A 21,832-nucleotide genomic window follows, 5' to 3' on the forward strand; every position below is an offset into this window, starting at 1 on the left:
ACTTTTTATTGCAAAAACTAGTTTCTGCATAGGCACATTTTGAGAGCTAAAATTTTTCCTTGTTTCTGCCAACAGAGTCATGTGACAGCTTGTTTTTTGTGGAGCGAGTTGACATTTTTATTGCTAGCATTTTCGGTCACATAATGTTTTTTGATCACTTTCTATTCTGATTTTTGGGAGGCAGAATGAGCAAAACCCAGCAATTCAGGAATAGTTTTTTGTTTTATTTTTAATACTGTTCCACCTGTGGTAAAATTGATAAGGCAGCTTTATTCTTCGTGTCAGTACGATTACAGAGATACCCCATTTATATTGTTTTTATGCTTTGCTGCTTTTACACAATAAAAACCATTTTATAGAAAAAATAAGTATTTTTGCATTGCTGTATTCTCAGAGCAATAACTTTTTTATTTTTCTGGTGATGGAGTTGTAAGGTGGCTTATTTTTGGAGGGACAAGGTGACTTTTTCAGTGATATCATGTTTTTTACTTTCATCTTTTTAGTTACTTTTTATTCCACTTTTTGTTCAGTGGTATGATGATAAAGCGTAGTTTTTTGCCCCGTTTTTAATTTTGTTATGGTGATCACTGAAGGAGTTAACTAGTGGGAAAGTTTTATGGGGCAGGTCATCCAAAATGTGGCAATACCAAACGTATACTTTTTTGTTTAAAGAAAAATAGAAATTTATCTATACAATATATTTATATTTTGTGTTATTATATTCTGATTTTAAATAATACATATTTATAACATTTTTAAAACTTTTGAAACTTTTTTACTTTGTCCCATTATGATATTTTCAGTTTCAGCAGCCTGGTCGCAGTTATAATCCATTATAATGCACAAGAACTACAATGGATTATAATTGTCAGTGGTGCACTGACATAGGCCCCTTAGACCGTGTTCTGTGCATGGTCTGAGGGGCTTACCATAGCCTGGTGACCTGGATATCATTATAATGACATTGGGACAGCATGACAATGATTGAGCCCCCGCAATGACATCACAGGGGCACCAATCAGAGTGCAGAGGGGTCTCCTTCCCTCAGCATGCCTCTTAAACGCTTCGATCGCAAGTGAATACAGGATTTAGGGAGTTGAAGTGCTGGGAGCACTGGGTGTCTGGTGTCAGCTATCAGAACCAGTTGACACCTGGCATTGATTGGGTATGCACAGCTGCAGTGAGCAAAATGCATGGACGTATTCAGTACTTCCAAGGTCGGTAACTACCAGCTGTCTAAGATGTACTGAGTATATTCAAGCTTATGAAGGGGTTAATGTGCAAGATTCAATCAAAGTCAGTTGAATCCCTTGTGTAAAAATCACTTTTGGAATCTCTTAGAGTATGTTTCCACGTTCAGGAAACGCTGCGTGTTTGACGCTACGTAGAGCCGCAGCATCAAACACCCAGCGTCCAGATGTTACAGCATAGTGGAGGGGATTTTATGAAATCCCGTCTCCACTATGCGTGATAACACGCATCTGGCTGCCCTGTGATTCCGGACATGCGGTGCGTCTTTTTAGAACGCAGCATGTCCGTTTACCTTGCGGCGACGCTGCGCCGCCGCAAGGTAAAACACAGGGCCCTATGTGTGGTGTGCGATGGTGCCAGATGTGTGCAATGAACACATCCGGCATCATCATGTCTACATAAGGGGGCGGAGCTTTGGGCGGAGCAGGTTTTCCGCTCCGTCCAAAGCGCCGGCCATCTTGAACGTGGACACGTACCCTTAGTGCATTCAAATACAGGGGAGCAGGATGTGTATATTTGTGGTTTTATGCATACAAACCTATGCAGTTATGGAGATAAATGAAGCCAATGGCATCCATAAGATTCAAAAGAAAGACATAGACATTCATTCTTCGTACTGGATATAATTGCTGAATGGACATCAAGAAGGGTGAGCTATATAAAGGTCTCTTTGATCTCCAAGATGGTGGATGTCAAGGCACACGTTTAATATGCACTCCAACAGAATATCTTTGATTATGAGTACTATACAAGACTGGAAAGAAGGTTTTTTTATTATTTTGAGTTATCAGCTTCGGCTCTTTGAACCAATTACTAGTTTTCCACTAGTCACAGTTACAAAAGTGTTGTAAACCAATTTTGTATGCAGCACTGACATGGTTCATAAAATAAATAAATCAGCAAAGCATATTTACATCTACATATTATTATACATTGTGTATACATTCTGTACATGAACGGTATTATACATTCACTAGAAGTGACTGTTAACATGTCCATTTATTTTGCTGAACAATTATCCAAAAATGTAAAAGGTCCGTTGGAGTCATATAATGAGAGGTAATAATGCTGTTGTAGACGCATGGACTGAATGGAACACGAAAATTATTGAACAAATAACTTGTTGGAGGATGTGTTATTTTTATACCTTCCCTATCAAGGCAGATTCCTACAAACACATCTTCTAGATAAACATATTCAACTTTCAACGATGATCTTAAAATCTTCGGTGCTACATCTCCAGAGAATACATAGCCTGTCCCTGAGCAAAAGCTGGGATAAAGTTCACCAGGATAGAGGGAATGAGGCATGTACCATTTACTATTTTGGTTTCTGTGTGGGCGATGATTTAACATTAATTGACCTGTAAAATAGTTTTGTTTTTGAGGTTGGTCAGGTCCCAGTAGATCTAATAAACGTTCTGTATTAACGAACATATCACTGTCGGTCTTCATGACATATTTAGCCATAGGGCAATAGTTGGAGACCCATTCTATTCCCATCAATGTCTTGAAAGTCAAGTTTGTATATGTATCCTGAAAGTCCTTTTGGATTATATCATGATACTTCTCGCTTTCCTCTAAGAGGGCAATGGGGTCCTGCTGGCTGCTTTTACCCAACAAAAACAAACACATGATAGATGTTCCCTTTTTTAAAACCTCATTTCCAAATGTTCTCCTTATGACTTTACGGTTTTCATTTTCACTTGCAATTGTTGCTATTAAAAATATTAAGAAGGGACTTTTAACCTTGCATTTATTTGGTTCATTTATGATATATGGATAAGACTTAATATCTATGTACCCCAAAGTGGAGGATGATGGAGGATTAGATGGTGTTTTGGATTGCGCTTTTTCAATCCACAGAAATCCATGTTCATTTTTTTCCAACGTTTCTCGATTACTTAAATAATAACTTTTGTTTCTTGTAATGTCTTGATAAGTTAAATATCCTTCTTGGTAAAATCGATACGCAGCAAATAGGCTACTGACAACAAATATGTAAATCAAAGTCCAAAGTAATACTGTTACAGAAATCAATGATACTTTTGTATGTAACACCATTGTAATTCGTAGATTTCTATCATGCAGAAAGTGATGGTAATAATGTAGATATTATTCTGTATCACAATGGGATTATTTTTTCTAGTTATAAAATTTCTTCTTCACCTAAAGAAGATATAATAAAAATATGTCAGATCAAAAGACAGTAATTTGTGTCATCACAGTAAATCATCAGAATTTTCAGTGACACCTTAAGGTGTTTTCAAAAGACATTATCAAGGGTATGAATAAATAAAATTTCAATGTTTCAGGATTTATCCTGCTTTTCTATGAATAATTTAGAATATGTTTCAGAATATTCCTACCAGTTACAGTTGCAGTGAACATTATCCCCTTAATGACAAAGACAATTTTTACAATTCTGACCACTGTCACTTTATGAGGTTGCAGCTCTGGAACGCTTCAACGTATCCCACTGATTCTGAAATTGTTTTTTCGTGACATATTGTACTTCATGTCAGTGGTAAACTTTCTTCTATATATCTTGCATTTACTTTTGAAGAAAAATGGAAATTTGGCAAAAATGTTGAAAATTTTGCAACTTTCAAACTTTTAATACACTTAAATCAGAGAGTGGTGTCACACAAAATAGATAATAAATAACAATTCCCACATGTCTACTTTACATCAGTACAATTTTGGAAACATATTTTTTTTGTTAGGATGTTATAAGGGTTAAAAATTGACCAGCGATTTCTCATTTTTTCAACAAAATTTACAAAACCATTTTTTTCATGGACCACCTCAAATTTAAAGTGAGTTTCAGGGTCAATATAACAGAAAATAACCAATAGTGACAGCCTTCTAAAAACTGCACTGTGAAGGTGCGGAAAATCACATTCAAGAAGTTTATTAACCCTTCAGGTGCTTCACAAGATCTAAAGAAATGTGGAATGAAAAAATTAACAAATTACTTTTTTCACTAAAAATTTAATTTGGGACCATTTTTTTATTTTTAGAATAGTACCAGGAGAAAATGGATGACAAAATTTGTTGTTCAATTTCTCCTGAATACGTTGATACCCTGTATGTGGGGGAAAGCCACTGTTTGGGCACATGGCAGGGCTCAGAAGGGAGCACCATTTGACTTTTCGAATGCAAAATTGACTGGATTCAATGGTGGCACCATGTCGTGCTTGGAGACCTCCTGATATACCTAAACAGCGAAACAAGAGGAGAAATGATCCAGCTTGAGGCGGAGGTGGCTCAAACTTTGTAAAGCTTTATTGGACAACTTAAAAATGTATCAAGTTCTTCAAAAAATAAGCATAGCAAACACCTGGCACACCAGTGAGGACGATCAACTCGTTGTCCAATAAAGCTTTACAAAGTTTGAGCCACCTGCGCATCAAGCTGGATCATTTCTCCTCTTGTTCTCATTTGGCGAGGGTGCTCACCCCGATTTGTGCTGGGTGTTGGCAGCTTTAGGGATTTCATCGCAGAACGGTAAGCTGACCATTTTTTTCTTTAAACAGTGGAACCCCCCAATTCTAACTCCAACTGTAACCCAACACACCCCTAACCCTAATCCCAACCCTAACCATAACCTTAACCACAACCCTAACCCCAAAACACCCCAAACCCTAATCCCAACCCTAACCATAACCCTAACCACAAACCTAACCCTAATACATCTCTAACCCTAATCCCAACCCCAGCCGTAATCCCAACCATAACGACAAACCTAACCCTAGCCCAACCCTAACTTTAACCCAACCCTATCTTTAGCCCAACCCTAACCCTTTTATTATTTTTACCTAAGGGAGTGATAAAGGGGTTTGATTTACTATTTTTTTTTCATTTTGATCACTGTGATAAGGTCTATCACAGTGATCAAAATGACCCAATAGGAAAAATTTCCTATTGTTGCCGGGTGTCGGTTGGCGCACTGTGCATGTGCCCGCCGTTTTCTCCTAGGGGACATCACAGGGGATTGCAGGGAAACCAGAGGTTCCAGGGGGAATTGGGTGTTCCCATTTCTCTCTCCTCCGATGTGAAATCACATCAGAGGATAGAGAAATTAAATTGGACTTTTTTTGTATTTGCCGTTATTCCATTAATAACGGCAATTGCAACACTGGGGTTGGTAAACACCGACCCAAATCATGTTCTCTGGGGTCTCAGCTACCCCCGGTATCCAAAACTCTGGAGAAATTTCGACTCTGGGGAGCGCTATGCAATTTTTTCTCAGCACTGTTAAAAAACGGCGCCGAGGCATAAGTACCCTTAACTGCCGCCATTAAAAGGCATATTGGCGGTCATTAAGGGGTTATTCAATCAATCCCACTTGCAAGATATGTTTATTAGCAACATTTACAAACATCTGAGGAGTGGTTACTCCTAATTCAATACAAAATGCCGCTATTACTAATTACTGTAGACTCAGCATAATTTAATCTCTTCTAGATAACCATCATTATTAAAAGTGAGCAAACCAATATGATGCAAGTAGACTTACCAAATTTGAACAATTTGCAATTTGATTGGACTTAATCGTCAGAAAAGTCCCCATTACCATTTTACACATTGCAGAAGATTGCTTCAGTTAGAGAAGGCTTTCATGACTTTGGATAAAGCTAGGAAGGCTTTCCAAGAATACCTGACATTTCTCAGTCATTCAGGAGGGGTCACTGTGGCCTCTATAAAAGCTGAGACAGAGAATGCAGCAGATATTTTAGGGTGTATCTAGATAGTAATGGGATATCTAAGCTCATCTAAGTTCATAACTTAGCGATGGCAATAAGGAAAGAAAGTCATAAAACAATTTGCATACTCTCACAATTACATACATTGTGTATTATAAAACTCAAACTAAAGATTTATGTACTTGTCAGCGATTAATACAGAAGAGATAGAGAGAGAAGGTGAAAGAGAATAGAGAGCTGGTAACAGCAGTAACAATTTAATCGATCATACTATAATATTGTGTAACTTTATGGGATGGAAGCCATAATTGTGCTAAAAAGTACAAAAGAAAATGAACAAAAATCCAGATATTTAACTTTTATATTAGCAGAAACTGTATTTTTTGTGCAACTGTTTAGTAGTCAAATTTGACATCTGGCTTTTCAACCATGTGCCTAGAATGTCATATTCAGACATTTAGGAGAAGGGGCCAATTGTGCTAAATAAGTGAAAACAAAAATCCAGACATTTACCTGTGACTATGGGCAATCTTGCATACCTGTTCTAAAGAGATGAGTTGATAGTTTGAAAGTTTTCCTCAAGATCTGAGTTTCACACAATATATTTACATGACTGGCATAAATGAGCAAAAAATGCTCTAATTGCATGGAAATTATGTGTAAAACACTAGCAGTTCTACGTGGAGTCCCCATTATCCCATAGAATGTAAGAGGACAGGGTCCTCTCCCCTCTGTACCAGTCTGTCAATGTAAATTTGTTTACTGTTACCGATATCTAGAACCCTGTACGTAACCCCTTTCTCATGTACATCACCATGGAATTAATGGTGCTGTGTAAATAAATAATAATAATAACAATAATAATAATAATAATAATAATAATAATAATAATTGAAAATGCTTTGAGCTCTGTAAAGCAAACACAGCTTTTTAATATACAGACTTCAACCAATCTACAGTGGAGGAAATACGTATTTGATTCCTTGCTGATTTTGTAAGTTTGCCCAATGACAAAGACATGAACAATCTATAATTTTAAGAGAAGGTATATTTTAACATTGATAGAAAGAATATCAAAAAATAAAATCCAGAAAATCAGATTGTATAAATTATGTAAACTAATTTGCATTTTGCAGTGAGAAATAAGTGTTTGATCCCCTACCAACCATTAAGAGTTTTGGTTCCTACAGACAAGTTAGATGCTCCTAATCAGCTCGTTACCTGCATCTTTATAAAAGACTCCTGTCCACAGACACAATTAATCAGACTCTAACCTCTTCAACATGGGCAAGACCAAAGAGCTTTCTAAGGATGTCAGGGACAAGATCATAGACCTGCACAAAGTTGGCATGGGCTACAAAACCTTAACTGAGTAAAAAAGGAAGAAGGTAGTAACAAAAGGTAACCAACAGCGTACTTAAAACATTGCAGAGTTTTTAAGCTACCTAAATTCTATAAACTGTCTAAAAAAGTACCATTGTCGAGGGGCAGAAGCATGCCTTGTTGTTTATAGGCAGTTAGTGGAAAGTAAAGAAGACATGTCACTTTCACATAGTTGTGTGCAGCAATTATCCCTTTTAGGAGAATTTAAAGAGCTTTGCTCTTTCTTAAAGAAGCAAAAGCTTTTCAATTATCATGTCCAACATTGATCCCTTGCATTAGATAGACATAGCAGGTGTACTATATTGTTCTGAATGTGAAGAAGTAATGGATTATTAAATAGAAATTTCAAAAAAAATCCCTTTTTTGTGGTACATGACTGGTTTACTAATATCAAAATTAATGAGCTAATATAAAAGCTTTTTATCAAGCATTCTAAAAATTATCCTCTTCTTTCTGGAGATAATATTTCAGTACTGTTTTAAACATTAAGAAATCTGGCAAGCCTTTTAAAAAATTTGCTCTATTTTGAAAGCTGTGTCTTGTGGGTGCAAAAACATAATTTAAGCTAACATTAATATAATATTATTATTTCCAACCATCAGTAGTACTGTTTAGCATTATACAGTGGGGCGACCAGGACACATTTGGCTGGCATGGTTGTGCAACGACAATGGCAGGTACACCATGTTATAGAGATAAAAAGGACCTTCCATTAAATTTTTAGGTTGAGCTGGACACACAGTTAACAGTGCCTCTCGTTTGCAGAGAGCAATCAAAATATTTGGTACCTATGAGTTAACTTTAGTGAGGTTAACTTCAAATGGGTGTTATTAGATACTTTTCACTAAGGATGTGTGGAGCGTGCGCAAGGGACGTGGTGTACTCGGGCCATGTCTGACGGTTCTTTAGGGGCTGTCACAGCAGCATTGACCCAGTCCGTGGCCCTGGGCGTCCAAAGAAATAATGGTATATGACGATGCAAGGGGGGATAGCTCATGATGCCACTCACGCTGTTCGGCAATAAAAAAATTGTGACGCAGCTGAGATGTTACAGCTCTCTATGGGTAGAGATAGGCTCCAGGGCAGATAAAGTGTTAGAGTCAATGATGAACTGGTGAACTGCAGGGCAGGTGATGCAGTAATGATTCTGAGGACACAGCAGGGTGCAGTTTTCATTGTTTACTCACAGTTCTTAGGTTACAGTCACCAGCCAGGTGCTGTGTCCTCCAGGTCCAGCCAACTCTCAGGTAATTTGGGTGCACTTTTCCGAGACTCCCTTTCTTGTGTCACTTCCCAGGCCATCTCTCTGCGCTGGCTTCACCCTCCTGCCCTGTGCCTCACACAAAGTTTCTGAAGTCAGCAGCCTCGAGTCCTGTCAGGCGAACCTCTCCTGGTCCCCTTGATACTATATGGCTGCCTTTTCAGTGAATGTGTGTAGATTTGGGTGTGACACATACAGATACCACAGCCTCCCATTTGTTAGCTGAGTCCTACAGTCCCTCCAGTAGTCTGGGGTGTTGTGAATTTGGTTTCTGGGCTCCCCCGGTGGTCACTGGTGGTACTGAACGTGGGTTTGTCTTCTCCTCTGTTCACCTGTTTCCATCAGGATGTGGGAGTTTCTATTTAGCCTTGCTCCTCAGTCATTTCTATGCCGGCCAACAATGTTACCAGAAGCATTTCTGTTGCATGTTCCTGCTCCTAGACTACTTTCAGCTAAGTTGGATTTTTGTCCTAAGTTTGTTTGCATTTTTGTTCCAGTTCTCTGTGTTTGAATATTTCTGAGACTGGAAGCTCTTGTGAACTGAAATTGCCACTCTGGTGTCATGAGTTGATATTAGAGTTCTAAAGTAATTTCAGGATGGAATTTTGAATAGGGTTTTCAGCTGGCCGTGAAGTCCCCTTTTCTGTCTTCCTTCTATCTAGTAAGCGGACCTCAATTTTGCTAAACCTATTTTCATACTTCGTATGTCAATTTCCTCTAATATCACCGCCAATATTTGTGGGGGCTACTGTCCGCCTTTTGGGGAAAATTTCTCTAGAGGTGAGCCAGGTCTGTATTTTCCTCTGCTAGGGTCAGTCAGTTCTCCGGCTGGCGCTGGGCGTCTAGGGATAAAACGTAGGCACGCTACCCGGCCACTTTCAGTTGTTGTGATAGGTTTAGCTCACGGTCAGCTCGAGTTCCCATCTTCCAAGAGCTAGTCCTTTTTGTATGCTCAACTATGTTCTCTGTGTGTTGAGAACCATGACACTGGGGCCAGTCCCCCACTGTGACCTGGTCCTTCCACCTGACTACGGTCGTCGTGGATTCGGATGCTACGGGTGGATTTCTCACTTCCCTGGCCCCTAGGAACTCTTTTCTCACCGGAGCTCCTTTCTTCATGTCTGCTTCGATCAACTCCTCCCCACCAACTCACTGCTTTCCCTCCAACTGTCACACCACTCCCTACCAGGGCTGGGGCCCCTCCCCCCTAGCCTGGAGCAGTGTCGTGTTGTGCGAGTCCCAGGTAGTGCCTCCTCCTTACCCGAGAGCGGAGTACCACACCTCTGGCTGAGATGCAGTACCTCTGTGGCGACTGGACCCTCAGGGGTGCCACATAACCCCCTGTTAAACAGAGCATGTCCACAGGCTGGAACAGAGCATAATAGATGTTAAAACAGGCAACCAATTTTCTACATTTAAACAGGTCAAACAATTAACAGATAAAACTCTTCCCTTTATGGGAGGCATTTTATACTTGAATGTTGCATTAAATAACAAAACATAAAACAGAGTATTACTCTTTATAAACCTTTTTCAATTAAGTGTAGCAGGTTTCAGTGAGATCCCAACAAGGAGGACATTAAGTGCTATTTACAATAAGAGTTCTGGCCATTCACCATCCATGACCACATTGTCTTTAAACTGCACAAACACTCAAGCTTGCCTAGTAGTCATATTCTACCTCCTTTTCCAAGTCTGTATTTGGTGCCTTCAACCTTCTGATTGGCAAAGTTCTTTGCCAGGCATCACACCGGGTGACACAAACTGTCTAGAGTCTGCAGCCGAGGTCTGAGTGGCCTGTGTCCGCACTGCCACTTTTGCTGAACCTGCAGGGACTGGTGTAGCATCTGGGTCCACTGCGGACAGCTGTTCTGAGCCCTCCTGTCAGCTGGGGATGTCCACGCTTCCACCTCATGCTCTGGAGCTCTCCATCCACTACTTGCCATGGTGCTCACTGGGTTCTGTGCCGCCTCTCCCCCTGCCCACTTTTCCACGCATCCACTTGTGCTTCTTTCGCCCTCGTGAACTATAGCCAGGTCCTGAGCCTCTGCTGGCCCCTTCAGTTAGCCACTCTCCAGACTGGATCAATCAATCACACTTGGGTTCCCAGGTAGGGCCTCCTGTTTCCCATTGTCTGACCTCACAGTGCAGGATAGGGCTACTCTTCATGCTCTTTCTGCTTCTCACATGCCGTGTGGCGTGATAATGGTGGTTACTAAACAGTTCAATAAAGTTTATGGCACACAGGGCCTGGTGGTACCAGGCTGAAAAATCCTGTTCATGATGCCAAGTTGCGATGCACACCAGGACCATGGGGTACTAAGGACCGGGTCTGACGGTTCTTCAGGGGTTGTCACAGTAGCAGTGACCCGGTCCGTTGCCCTAGGCATCCAATTAAATAATCAGATATGATGATGCAAGGGAGGATAGTTCGTGATGCCACCAGTGGTGCTCAGCAGTAAGAATATGGCTGATGCTGCGATTCAGGTCCACTGGGGTGGTTGATGATGCACTTGAGATGTTACAGCTCTCCACGGGTAGAGTTATGCCCCAGGGCAGTTAAAGTGTTAAGGTCAATGACGAACTGGTGTAATGCAGGGCAGGTGACACAGTAATAATTCTGAGGACACAGCAGGGTGCAGTTTTCACTCTTTACTCACAGTTCTTAGGTTACAGTCACCAGCTGGGTGCTGTGTCCTCTGGGTCGGAGGTCCAGCCAGCTCTCAGGTAATTTGGGTGCACTTTTCCGAGACTCTTTTTCTTGTGTCCCTTCCCAGGTCTTCGCTCTGTGCTGACTATGCCATGCTTGTCACTTTAGGACTAACAATGGAAAACAAAGTAGCAGCTGTAAAATCTAGCTCTATGAATAATATTGGGTAGTTAGATGGTGTTTGGCTGGCTATGCAGTGGCTGCAACAGGATCAACATGGTAGAAAATTAAGATGGGGAAGGCAAGGAGATGCTTGGCATGTCAGGACCAGCAATGGAAGCCCTGGCAGCAGCAGTACTACAATACAAATGACATGATGTGAAGGGAATAGATGCCCAGCAGAGTATGGTCCATCGGCACTGGTGGCAGCAGAATGGTGTAAATGATGGTCAGCGGACAGTCAGACAGATGGTAAAGCTGATTTAATCATTGTCATCAGCGGTCAGAGCATTGCAGCCTGCACTAATCCATGCCTGGTTCATGTTAACAGATGTTTGGTTTTCCAAACTGGTGGCAGATAGCCTGATTCTCTTTGCTGTGACAAATCCACTGGCCGCACTTTATACCCTCGCTGAATTGACACTGGAATCTGGACATGACAGTATTCTGTTGTCAAACTGGGCCAGTTTTTTCCACTGGTCCAATTTGTTGACCCAGAAATCCATAACATAGAAGGTCAAGATATTTAAATGAGAAAGGACACAGTTTAAGTGTGACTAAACCTTGCTGTTCAGGCAGTGCATGTTTTCTGAATAGCCCTAGGTTGTCCCAATGGCAAAAAAAACCTGTCCATCAGGTTAAACATAGTGCAAGTGTTGCTTGTCCCTCAGCTACATGTTTTAGCTGTAACTCTGGAAAAAAGGGGGAATGTTGATGTTCTTTCTGCATGGATCGAAGAGGGTTTTGCTGGTTAGCCATGAGGGCAGCAGGCGATTGCTCAATGAATGCTTAGCAGAGCAGGTAACTTAGCTTATCTTGAAAGGGAGTCAATTTAGACTCCCTTTCAAAAGCTGGGTAAAAATTCCCCCACTTTGCTTTTGCATCGAGGGTGTAAAAGTGTGGTCATCCAATAGTCATCACTTTGCTACATGTTCACAATATGCTTGTCCTTCCACAAGCAGTGCATTATAAAACTTGCCATGCATGCCAGCAAAACCAAGCTCCTAGCTGTTTCATTGCCATCACCCCACTGCGACAATATGTTGTCCTGGCCCATGTTGTATTAATGATCATATTGGCTTTGCCTGTCTGCCTCGTTCCCAGCCTGCACCAAGTCTATGTTCTTCTCTGATTTCACATGTTGCTCCGCTCACGTCTACTCTTCATCCCCTAAATCTTTCAGTAGCTGACATGGACTATAATTGTCCCCAAGACTCCCCAACAGTCAATACGGGGCTAAACAGCAGCAAATTGATGCTCATCTTCCATGCCCTCTTGCATGCTGGAAAATGTTTTTTTTTTCCAGGATAACTATTAGCAGAATTTAATTATTAATTCCACAGATGTCACTCACAAATTTCACTTTTTCAAAGAGCTACAGTAAGCAACATCTACCCCTCATTAGCTGCCAATGTCAGATCTCAGCTGCAGGCTGGGACCTACTCTACTAAACACCATGTGAGTTGCAGCTGGGCACAGGAACTTTATTTGATTTACTGCTTAATTTGCACATTATGCATTAGAACACTTTATATCAGGATTATTACATTCTATGTGCCATCTCACTATGCACCATAGCACTTTCTAAAACCAGGATCATTGCCTCTTAAGCACCTCTTATTTAAGCATGACACCTTTATAGGTCTATTGGTATGTTTAAGTAAATCTGATCTTTGTATGTTTTTTTTTTCCAGCACATATTAGTCCTAATATTGCTACTTGTTTAAATGCATATGAGGTAAAATATTTTTTGTTCAGTGCTTTTATGCATAATAACTATTGAGATTGAATAATGTACCACAGCTGTACTCCCATTTGAGTTTGAATGATATACCACAGTTGTACTCTTGTTTATTTTTATTTCCCCATTGTCTTGCAATGGTAGCTTTACTCTGAATTAATATGGATCTTATGTGTGTAATTAATAAACTTTATATGTTCATTTAAAAAAAAAAACTCTCTGACCTCTTCTGTGTGATTATTCACTGTGTCTGAAGTCGCTGGAGCTGCTGCTACCTCATATCTAGCTACTGGCTGTCCACTTATAGGCTAGCCTGGCTTTAATTCTGAGTAACAAGTTATGAAAATCTCACTTTCTCAACTCTTTCTCACATTACACAAGACTATGAAGGTTATGTTGCTAGATTAGGAGAGAGGAGCAAAAGAGGAGCCAGGCCAGCTGTGTTGTTAGCATTAAGAGCATTAATGTGAGAATTCTTGCTTGGAGTGGAAGGGTCACGGTCCGAGGACATTTTCACTGTTATTGATTGCACAGACGCCCCACCTCCTTTCAGTGCATAAAACAGTAGTGGGTAACAGCAGGACCTTTGACTAATTGAAGGAAGGAGACAGTTGTCCCTCAGTCTGTAAGAAAGGGTTTTAGTGTGCACTCAGCCCAAAATGAGGCGAGGTGCAGGTGTAATGGACCAATGGCCCTAAATAATATCAAAATATCAAAATTCACAGCACTCTCTATAGATTAGTTATGCAAAGTTTGGTGTCAATGTATTATATACAAACTGGGAGCGTAACAGAATATTACAGCATATGCGATCTTTATACATATAATAAGTATAAGTATAAAGATCGCATATGCTGTAATATTCTGTTACGCTCCCTGTTTGTATATAATAAATTGACACCAAACTTTGCATAACTAATCTATAGCGAGTGCGGTGAATTTTGATATTTTGTCCCTCAGTGTGTGTCAGACAATGGTGAATAATAATGGGCCTCCTTTTGTACATTTGATCTGGGCTTCTTACAGAATTACTTATAATACTGCCCTGATTGTAGTTCTGCTGCCTGCAATCATTGCGTGGATTATTGCCCCTTAAAACTTTCATTCAGTGGCCCATGAAACTAATATATTTTCCGTGCCCATAGTTTCTGCTCTGAGTGTTTTTGGTGGGCATTTTGGAGTTTAAAGTAAATCAATCATAAGTTCTCCTGCACATGAGAACTGAAAAGGAGTATCTTTTTTGAAAATATCCTGTCAGCTTGGTATCTTCCAGTGAGACTGAAAACAACTCATCATTTCTTGAAAGGCAATTGACTCCACACGGTGGTATGGCAGTGGTTGTACTACCAGCAACTTTATCAGATTGCAGTTTAGTTGGCAAACCAACAGATGACTTGTACACTTGTTTAATCTACACACAATCAAGGATGGAATTTTGCAGATACAGCACAGAAGGAAAGTTGTACATGGAATACGACAAGCAGTAGTGGTGGATGATGACATTGATGATAGTGATGATGACACCAACCAAGTACTACTTGAGGATGTGGCTTCGCTGAGAGAAAAATGAGTACAGTGAGAAGGGGGAGGAGGACAATTTGATGCTTGCCTTGATTGCGATCCAGCTTTTCCTAAATAAGCATATGATGTCATTTTATGTGTTGATGGGGACTTGTAGTTCATAGTCTATAAGAGACGGCATGCACAAATATTATATTCCTCATGCAGAGCCTGTAGTCTGTAAACAAATCATCTGTCAAAAACTAGCAAAGATACTTCTACACATGAGATTTCAAGACATAAAACCACCACTGTGAACAAACCTTTCAGGTCCTAGTACATCAACAACATTTGTGGCATCACCTTTTTCTTCACCCTCTACAGAGCTCACATCAGAAGAGCAGATTTTCCCTCATGTATTGCCAAAGCCAATACCCTCCTCCTCTAATGACATCACATCCTTGTCACCCCGGTCTGGTTTCCAGGTATTGTCCATCACAGAATCATCATCACTCTTCATTTGGTTAACAGTTCCCTCTGTGTAGAAATAGAATAAAATCTTAATTCCTACATCAACATTTACTTTGGCACTAGAGTGCTAGTACCACTGCCACTGCTTCTACCACCATGGCTCGCAGAGACAGCAAAACAGCTTGCCCTTAGAATAATGCCCTACATCTCTACCCACATATTATGCAAGCACAATAGCAGATTGTTCAGGTTTTTCAATAAATCAACTTGAAAAAATATCCTGTGGTGTTGTATGTGCCTTAGCCAATGGGGTCCTGTAGGTAAGAAGACTATAGGGTAAAAAGAGGTGTCATTGATGGAAAGGAAATTCTTTGATGTATAACGTTAAATGTTATGGCGGGAGAGGAGGTGGATTGAGTAGAATACTGAGCTGATTTCTGTAAGACGCTATATCATCCTGCTGTGATTGGTATTTATGATGGGGAATGTACTCCATTACCATCTCATTTTCTCCCTTCTATTAAACATACAGTAATGTGACAAAAATTCCATGATGTCCTCCACTTTAACTCTTGAAAGATGCAAAGAAGGACAAGTGTGACCCATGTTTCATACTACTACTACTACTGAATACAAATGGGAATGTGGAAAACCACATGAAAAACGACCAAAATGGGTATAAATGTAACCAAATCTTTATTAAATATAACCACAAATAAGTAACACACTTAATAGGGCTCAGGACAAAAGATAGAACAAGGTGCTAAAAAATGGTGGCTGTGCACCTATAGAATGGCCACCATGTAATAGAAACCGTGCGGATACAAGCCCAACAGCTACCTACTCCAATAAACATCAAATGAATATAATATATATTGTAACCCCCTTGATCATTTTAGACCATGCGATACCGAAGATATCATGCCTGGAAACCAGGACTAATCACCGCCTAAGCGGTCGGAAGTGTACCTGTGAGCAGGGGGAGATGAAGGAGGAAGCCAGGACCGGTCACCGCACGGGCACCCGTGGGTGCCCGTGCGGTGACCGGTCCTGGCTTCCTCCTTCATCTCCCCCTGCTCACAGGTACACTTCCGACCGCTTAGGCGGTGATTAGTCCTGGTTTCCAGGCATGATATCTTCGGTATCGCATGGTCTAAAATGATCAAGGGGTTTACAATATATATTATATTCATTTGATGTTTATTGGAGTAGGTAGCTGTTGGGCTTGTATCCGCACGGTTTCTATTACATGGTGGCCATTCTATAGGTGCACAGCCACCATTTTTTAGCACCTTGTTCTATCTTTTGTCCTGAGCCCTATTAAGTGTGTTACTTATTTGTGGTTATATTTAATAAAGATTTGGTTACATTTATACCCATTTTGGTCGTTTTTCATGTGGTTTTCCACATTCCCATTTGTATTCAAGGTTGTACGGCTGGGTGTTGACATATCCAGTAGAGGCAATGTTAATATCTATGTAAAACGTTGACAATGTTGCTATATAATACCTTTATTTCTCTACTACTACTACTGGACAGCAGCTGCCAACAGTGCCGGTGGTGTTGCTGCTGTTAACAGATTCCACATTTTTATGTCGTCTCTATTTTTTTTCTTGCTTGCTACCACATCTGTTGCCAGAGCCACTATTTTCTTTAACATACATTATGGACATAAATACAACATTTAAGTTTACAGAAGTATTTGACCACTTAGACAACCCTAGGAAAATTTGGAGTCAATTAGAAATACTAGGGACTGGCAACCTCCATTTAATGTCCAAAAAGGCTAAAGCAACAATACAATGCTCGTAATATTGGTGTGCAGTATATGTATCTCCAATTTGCAATTTGACAATTTATAAAAGAGCGCCAAAGCAGACCTGTAGAGCTAAATGTCTCAATTTACTGTAATAATTTGTTTTATAATTTTTTGTTAAAGCAGATAAATTGTCCTTGCAAAAAAAGGAACACATAAAGATAAATGCCAGTAGGCATGGGCGGACATAAAACCTGTTCAACCGGTGAGACTGCACCAGGGCCCAGAGGCTCCAGGGGACCCTGCAGGGTGGCTCATAATGAGGGAAATCTGGCCAGTTTATCTGGCCTTGAGGCTCTGGGGGGCCCCTGGCCAAATTGCCCTCATGTGCGGCAGGCAGGGAGCAATCCCTGCAGCTCCGCTGCCTGCAAGAGAAAATGGCAGTGGAGCGGAGCTGCAGGGATCCTGCTTCTTGCCCATGCTTCCTTTCTGATACAGCAGCAGCTGAATGACATCATTCAGCACCATGGCTGTGTGAGACAAGATGCTGCCAGCGATGGTGTGGCTTTAGGATACCATGCACAGAGGTGAGGTAAGGTGTGTGTGTGTATCCAGAAAGGTGAATGGTGCTGTGTCTGTCTGTGTGTGTGTGTAGGTGGAGGAGAGGGCAATGATGGGGCAGAAGGCAATGATGGGGTGATGGGGCAGAAGGCAATGATTGGGTTGATGGAGAGGGCAATGATAGGGGTGGGGGGAGAAAGCAATGATGGGGTGGAGGAAAGGGCAATAATGGGGGTGGTGGGGAGGAAGAAATGATGGAGGTTGTGGAATGGGAAATGATGGGGTGGTGGGGGAGAAGACGATGATGGCAGTGGAAAGGACAATGAAGGGGTGATGGGGAGGAGGCAATGATGGAGGTGGTGGAATGGGTAATGATGGAGGTGGTGGAATGGGTAATGATCGGGTGGTGGGGAAAAGACAATGATGGTGGTGGTGGAAAGGGCAATGATGGGGATGATGGGGAGGAGGACATGATGGAGGTGGTGGAATGGGTAATGATGCGGTGGTGGGGAGAAGGCAATGATGGTGGCTGTGGAAAGGACAATGATGGGGTGGTGGGGAGGAGGCAATGATGGGTGGTGGGGAGAAAGCAATGATGGAGGTGGTGAACAGGGCAATCACGGGGGTGGGAGAGAGGGCAATGAGGGGTGTGAGGGATTGGGATGGGGAAAGGGAATTTATAATGGATTTAGGAACAAGAGGAGGTGGAAGAAGACATTATTGTCCATTATTATGTGTAACACAGTCCCTTAGTATAAAGTGTACTCACTTATTATGTAGAGCACAGTCCCTTAGTATATAGTGTAATCACTTATTATGTATAGCACAGTCCCTTAGATTATAGTGCACTCACTTATTATGTATAACACCATCCTTAGTTACATGGTTTCCTCTTTTGTTATGTATAACACAGTCCCTTATTATGTATCATCCTCTCTTGTTATATATGATGCCCTCCTTTATTATATAGCTTCCTCTGCTGTTATGTACAGTGATGTCTCTTACACAGTGTATTCTTGTTATTTTTGTTATTCACAGTGCCATCTTTTATTACATAGTCCCCTCTCTTGTTAGATAGGTGGAGGAGCCGGTGACCAGACGACCAGTCCATCAGCTCCTCCTTTATAAAAGAAGCCTTCTCATGCTCGATAAGCCATCATTCAATTATACAGCTAACAAGACAGGATGGTATGTAATGAAAAACAGGGCTCTATAAAATCCAATATGTCAGGGACGGTGCTGTATATAACAAGAGAGGGCAGGCACTGTATAATAAGAGATGGCAATATACATAATATATGTATGTGTGTGTGGATATATATATATATATATATATATATATATATATATATATATATATATATATATATATATATATATATATATATATATATATATATATATATATATATATATATATATATATATATAGCCTTGTCACCTTAAAAGGAGGGGGGCCCAGACACATTTCCTGCACAGGGGCCCCAAGCTGTCTGTGTCCACCCCTGCCAGTAGGTATGAGCACAGCCTAAAAATTCTGCAATAGCCTACATTATATTTGTAGGGGAGGGATACAGGTGTCAAATTGAAAAATTAAAACATTTATGTAACAAATAAAATATGTTTATAATGTCTGCAAATAATTATTTTTTGAAACATTACCCCCCCATCAACTAAACACTGCAATCTAGAATGCTAGTTTGGCAAGTGAAAGGAACTTGAGGCAATGATTGCAGCATTTTTGTGGCACATACACTTGTTATATTGTATTAGTAAAAAAGTTATACAAAAATTAACCATCTGGGGCTTTTGTTTTATAGATATATTTTTTTAATTTCCCCTTTCTCCCTTTACAAAAATTCCTCAGTGCTAAATAATATGCAGAAATTGCTAGATACATACACATAAAGTAAGTTCTGGAGCATTTGTTTGTTATCTTGGGACCAGTAAAGCAGTTTCCAAGCTTTAAAGGGAACCTGACACACATACATGCTGCCTGAGCCATGTCATTCAGGTCATTTGTGTTTTTAGGCACAAGTATCAAAGCTTGAACATCTCACCTATGAAACAAAGATCATTGCAAACTGGATTGAAGACACCTTGTAAAATGTCAACATCAGACAAGAGAAAGGAGATTCACGTGTTTGTATAGAAGGAAAATTAGTGGAACAATCTTTTTCATTGACTTACAATGAGTAGACCTCAGTGTATGATAAGACTTTTGAACCCTTTCTGCTATGGTGGATGGAGATTACTGTTACGCGTACAGAAGAAAACAGAACATCCGAAAGATCCCAGTGCTGTAATGTAGTTTAAATCCTTAAGAACATCTAAGGCAATTATTCTGTTTGTATGAATTGCAGCATATTGAGTATAATAAAAATTAATTTTAAAACTTTTTTATGTCAATTCCTCCACCACCATTGCAATTATTAGCTTCATTTACCTAATCATAAATAATTAGTTCTTAATCTTAACATAGCATTACTTCATCAATACTGTCTCACGATACATTTGGTAATATACTCTAATTCCCTTTCATGAGATCTCTGGAAATTAAAATGCATAACTATGGCGCAAAAAAGACATATGCACATTAGTTAAGTGTTTAAACAGTCTGGTAAATGATCTGAAATTTCCCTCAGCAATCTAACAGTACGGCACAACTACACATCACTTCCCTCATACCTCCTAATGATACCAGCTGTGAAAGCAGCCTATAGAATGTCCTACAGCATCTTCACCCTTTATTATCTAATCTTTCCATCTGTTTAATAGGTCTGATATTTGCAAGTTTTTCTCAATGAACTGGTGTTCAGATCTTTATATAATTGGACATTGCAAATTATAGCAGAGAATTACATGTGATCCCAATATAATAGAAACAGATTATTAAGTATCATTAGTTTTAGTAGTAGTGACCGTTCACTACCAGCAACCAAGATACTTAAAGGAGTTACAGGTCCTTCTCAAAAAAATAGCATATAGTGTTAAATTTCATTATTTACCATAATGTAATGATTACAATTAAACTTTCATATATTATAGATTCATTATCCACCAACTGAAATTTGTCAGGTCTTTTATTGTTTTAATACTGATGATTTTGGCCTACAACTCCTGATAACCCAAAAAACCTGTCTCAATAAATTAGCATATTTCACCCGTCCAATCAAATAAAAGTGTTTTTTAATAACAAACAAAAAAACCATCAAATAATAATGTTCAGTTATGCACTCAATACTTTGTCGGGAATCCTTTGGCAGAAATGAATGCTTCAATGCGGCGTGGCATGGAGGCAATCAGCCTGTGACACTGCTGAGATGTTATGGAGGCCCAGGATGCTTCAATAGCGGCCTTAAGCTCATCCAGAGTGTTGGGTCTTGCGTCTCTCAACTTTCTCTTCACAATATCCCAGAGATTCTCTATGGGGTTCAGGTCAGGAGAGTTGGCTGGCCAATTGAGCACAGTAATACCATGGTCAGTAAACCATTTACCAGTGGTTTTGGCACTGTGAGCAGGTGCCAGGTCGTGCTGAAAAATGAAATCTTCATCTCCATAAAGCATTTCAGCCGATGGAAGCATGAAGTGCTCCAAAATCTCCTGATAGCTAGCTGCATTGACCCTGCCCTTGATGAAACACAGTGGACCAACACCAGCAGCTGACATGGCACCCCACACCATCACTGACTGTGGGTACTTGACACTGGACTTCAGGCATTTTGGCATTTCCTTCTCCCCAGTCTTCCTCCAGACTCTGGCACCTTGATTTCCGAATGACATGCAAAATTTGCTTTCATCAGAAAAAAGTACTTGGGACCACTTAGCAACAGTCCAGTGCTGCTTCTCTGTAGCCCAGGTCAGGCGCTTCTGCCGCTGTTTATGGTTCAAAAGTGGCTTTACCTGGGGAATGCGGCACCTGTAGCCCATTTCCTGCACACGCCTTTCCACACCAGACTCAGTCCACTGCTTCCTCAGGTTCCCCAAGGTCTGGAATCGGTCCTTCTCCACAATCTTCCTCAGGGTCCGGTCACCTCTTCTCGTTGTACAGCGTTTTCTGCCACATTGTTTCCTTCCAACAGACTTACCATTGAGGTGCCTTGATACAGCACTCTGGGAACAGCCTATTTGTTGAGAAATTTCTTTCTGGGTCTTACCCTCTTGCTTGAGGGTGTCAATGATGGCCTTCTTGACATCTGTCAGGTCGCTAGTCTTACCCATGATGGGGGTTTTGAGTAATGAACCAGGCAGGGAGTTTTTAAAAGCCTCAGGTATCTTTTGCATGTGTTTAGAGTTAATTAGTTGATTCAGAAGATTAGGGTAATAGGTCA

At 40.5% G+C, this 21,832-nt stretch overlaps 1 protein-coding gene across 4 annotated transcripts in view; it reads right to left on the reverse strand.

Annotated features, from left to right (window-relative positions):
* Positions 1-1,975: 1,975 nt before the first annotated feature.
* Positions 1,976-21,832, reverse strand: part of LOC143788498 (beta-1,3-galactosyltransferase 2-like) — a 49,625-nt gene continuing 29,768 nt past the window's right edge. The window contains exons 1-3 of one of the 4 annotated variants that reach the window (XM_077278196.1): positions 8,530-8,851; positions 5,773-5,962; positions 1,976-3,419 (exon numbers count right to left, since the gene is read on the reverse strand). In XM_077278196.1, the coding sequence (XP_077134311.1) occupies positions 2,238-3,314 (1,077 nt within the window). In that variant the 5' untranslated portion in view covers positions 3,315-3,419; positions 5,773-5,962; positions 8,530-8,851 and the 3' untranslated portion in view covers positions 1,976-2,237. Of the gene's footprint in view, positions 3,420-5,772; positions 7,101-8,529; positions 8,852-14,588; positions 15,251-21,832 lie in introns of those variants that run through there. The other 3 variants (XM_077278195.1, XM_077278194.1, XR_013218648.1) reach the window with 3 other exon arrangements.

This window comes from Ranitomeya variabilis, chromosome 8 (assembly GCF_051348905.1).
Source record: "Ranitomeya variabilis isolate aRanVar5 chromosome 8, aRanVar5.hap1, whole genome shotgun sequence".
In the NCBI taxonomy this organism is placed as follows: Eukaryota; Metazoa; Chordata; class Amphibia; order Anura; family Dendrobatidae; genus Ranitomeya; species Ranitomeya variabilis.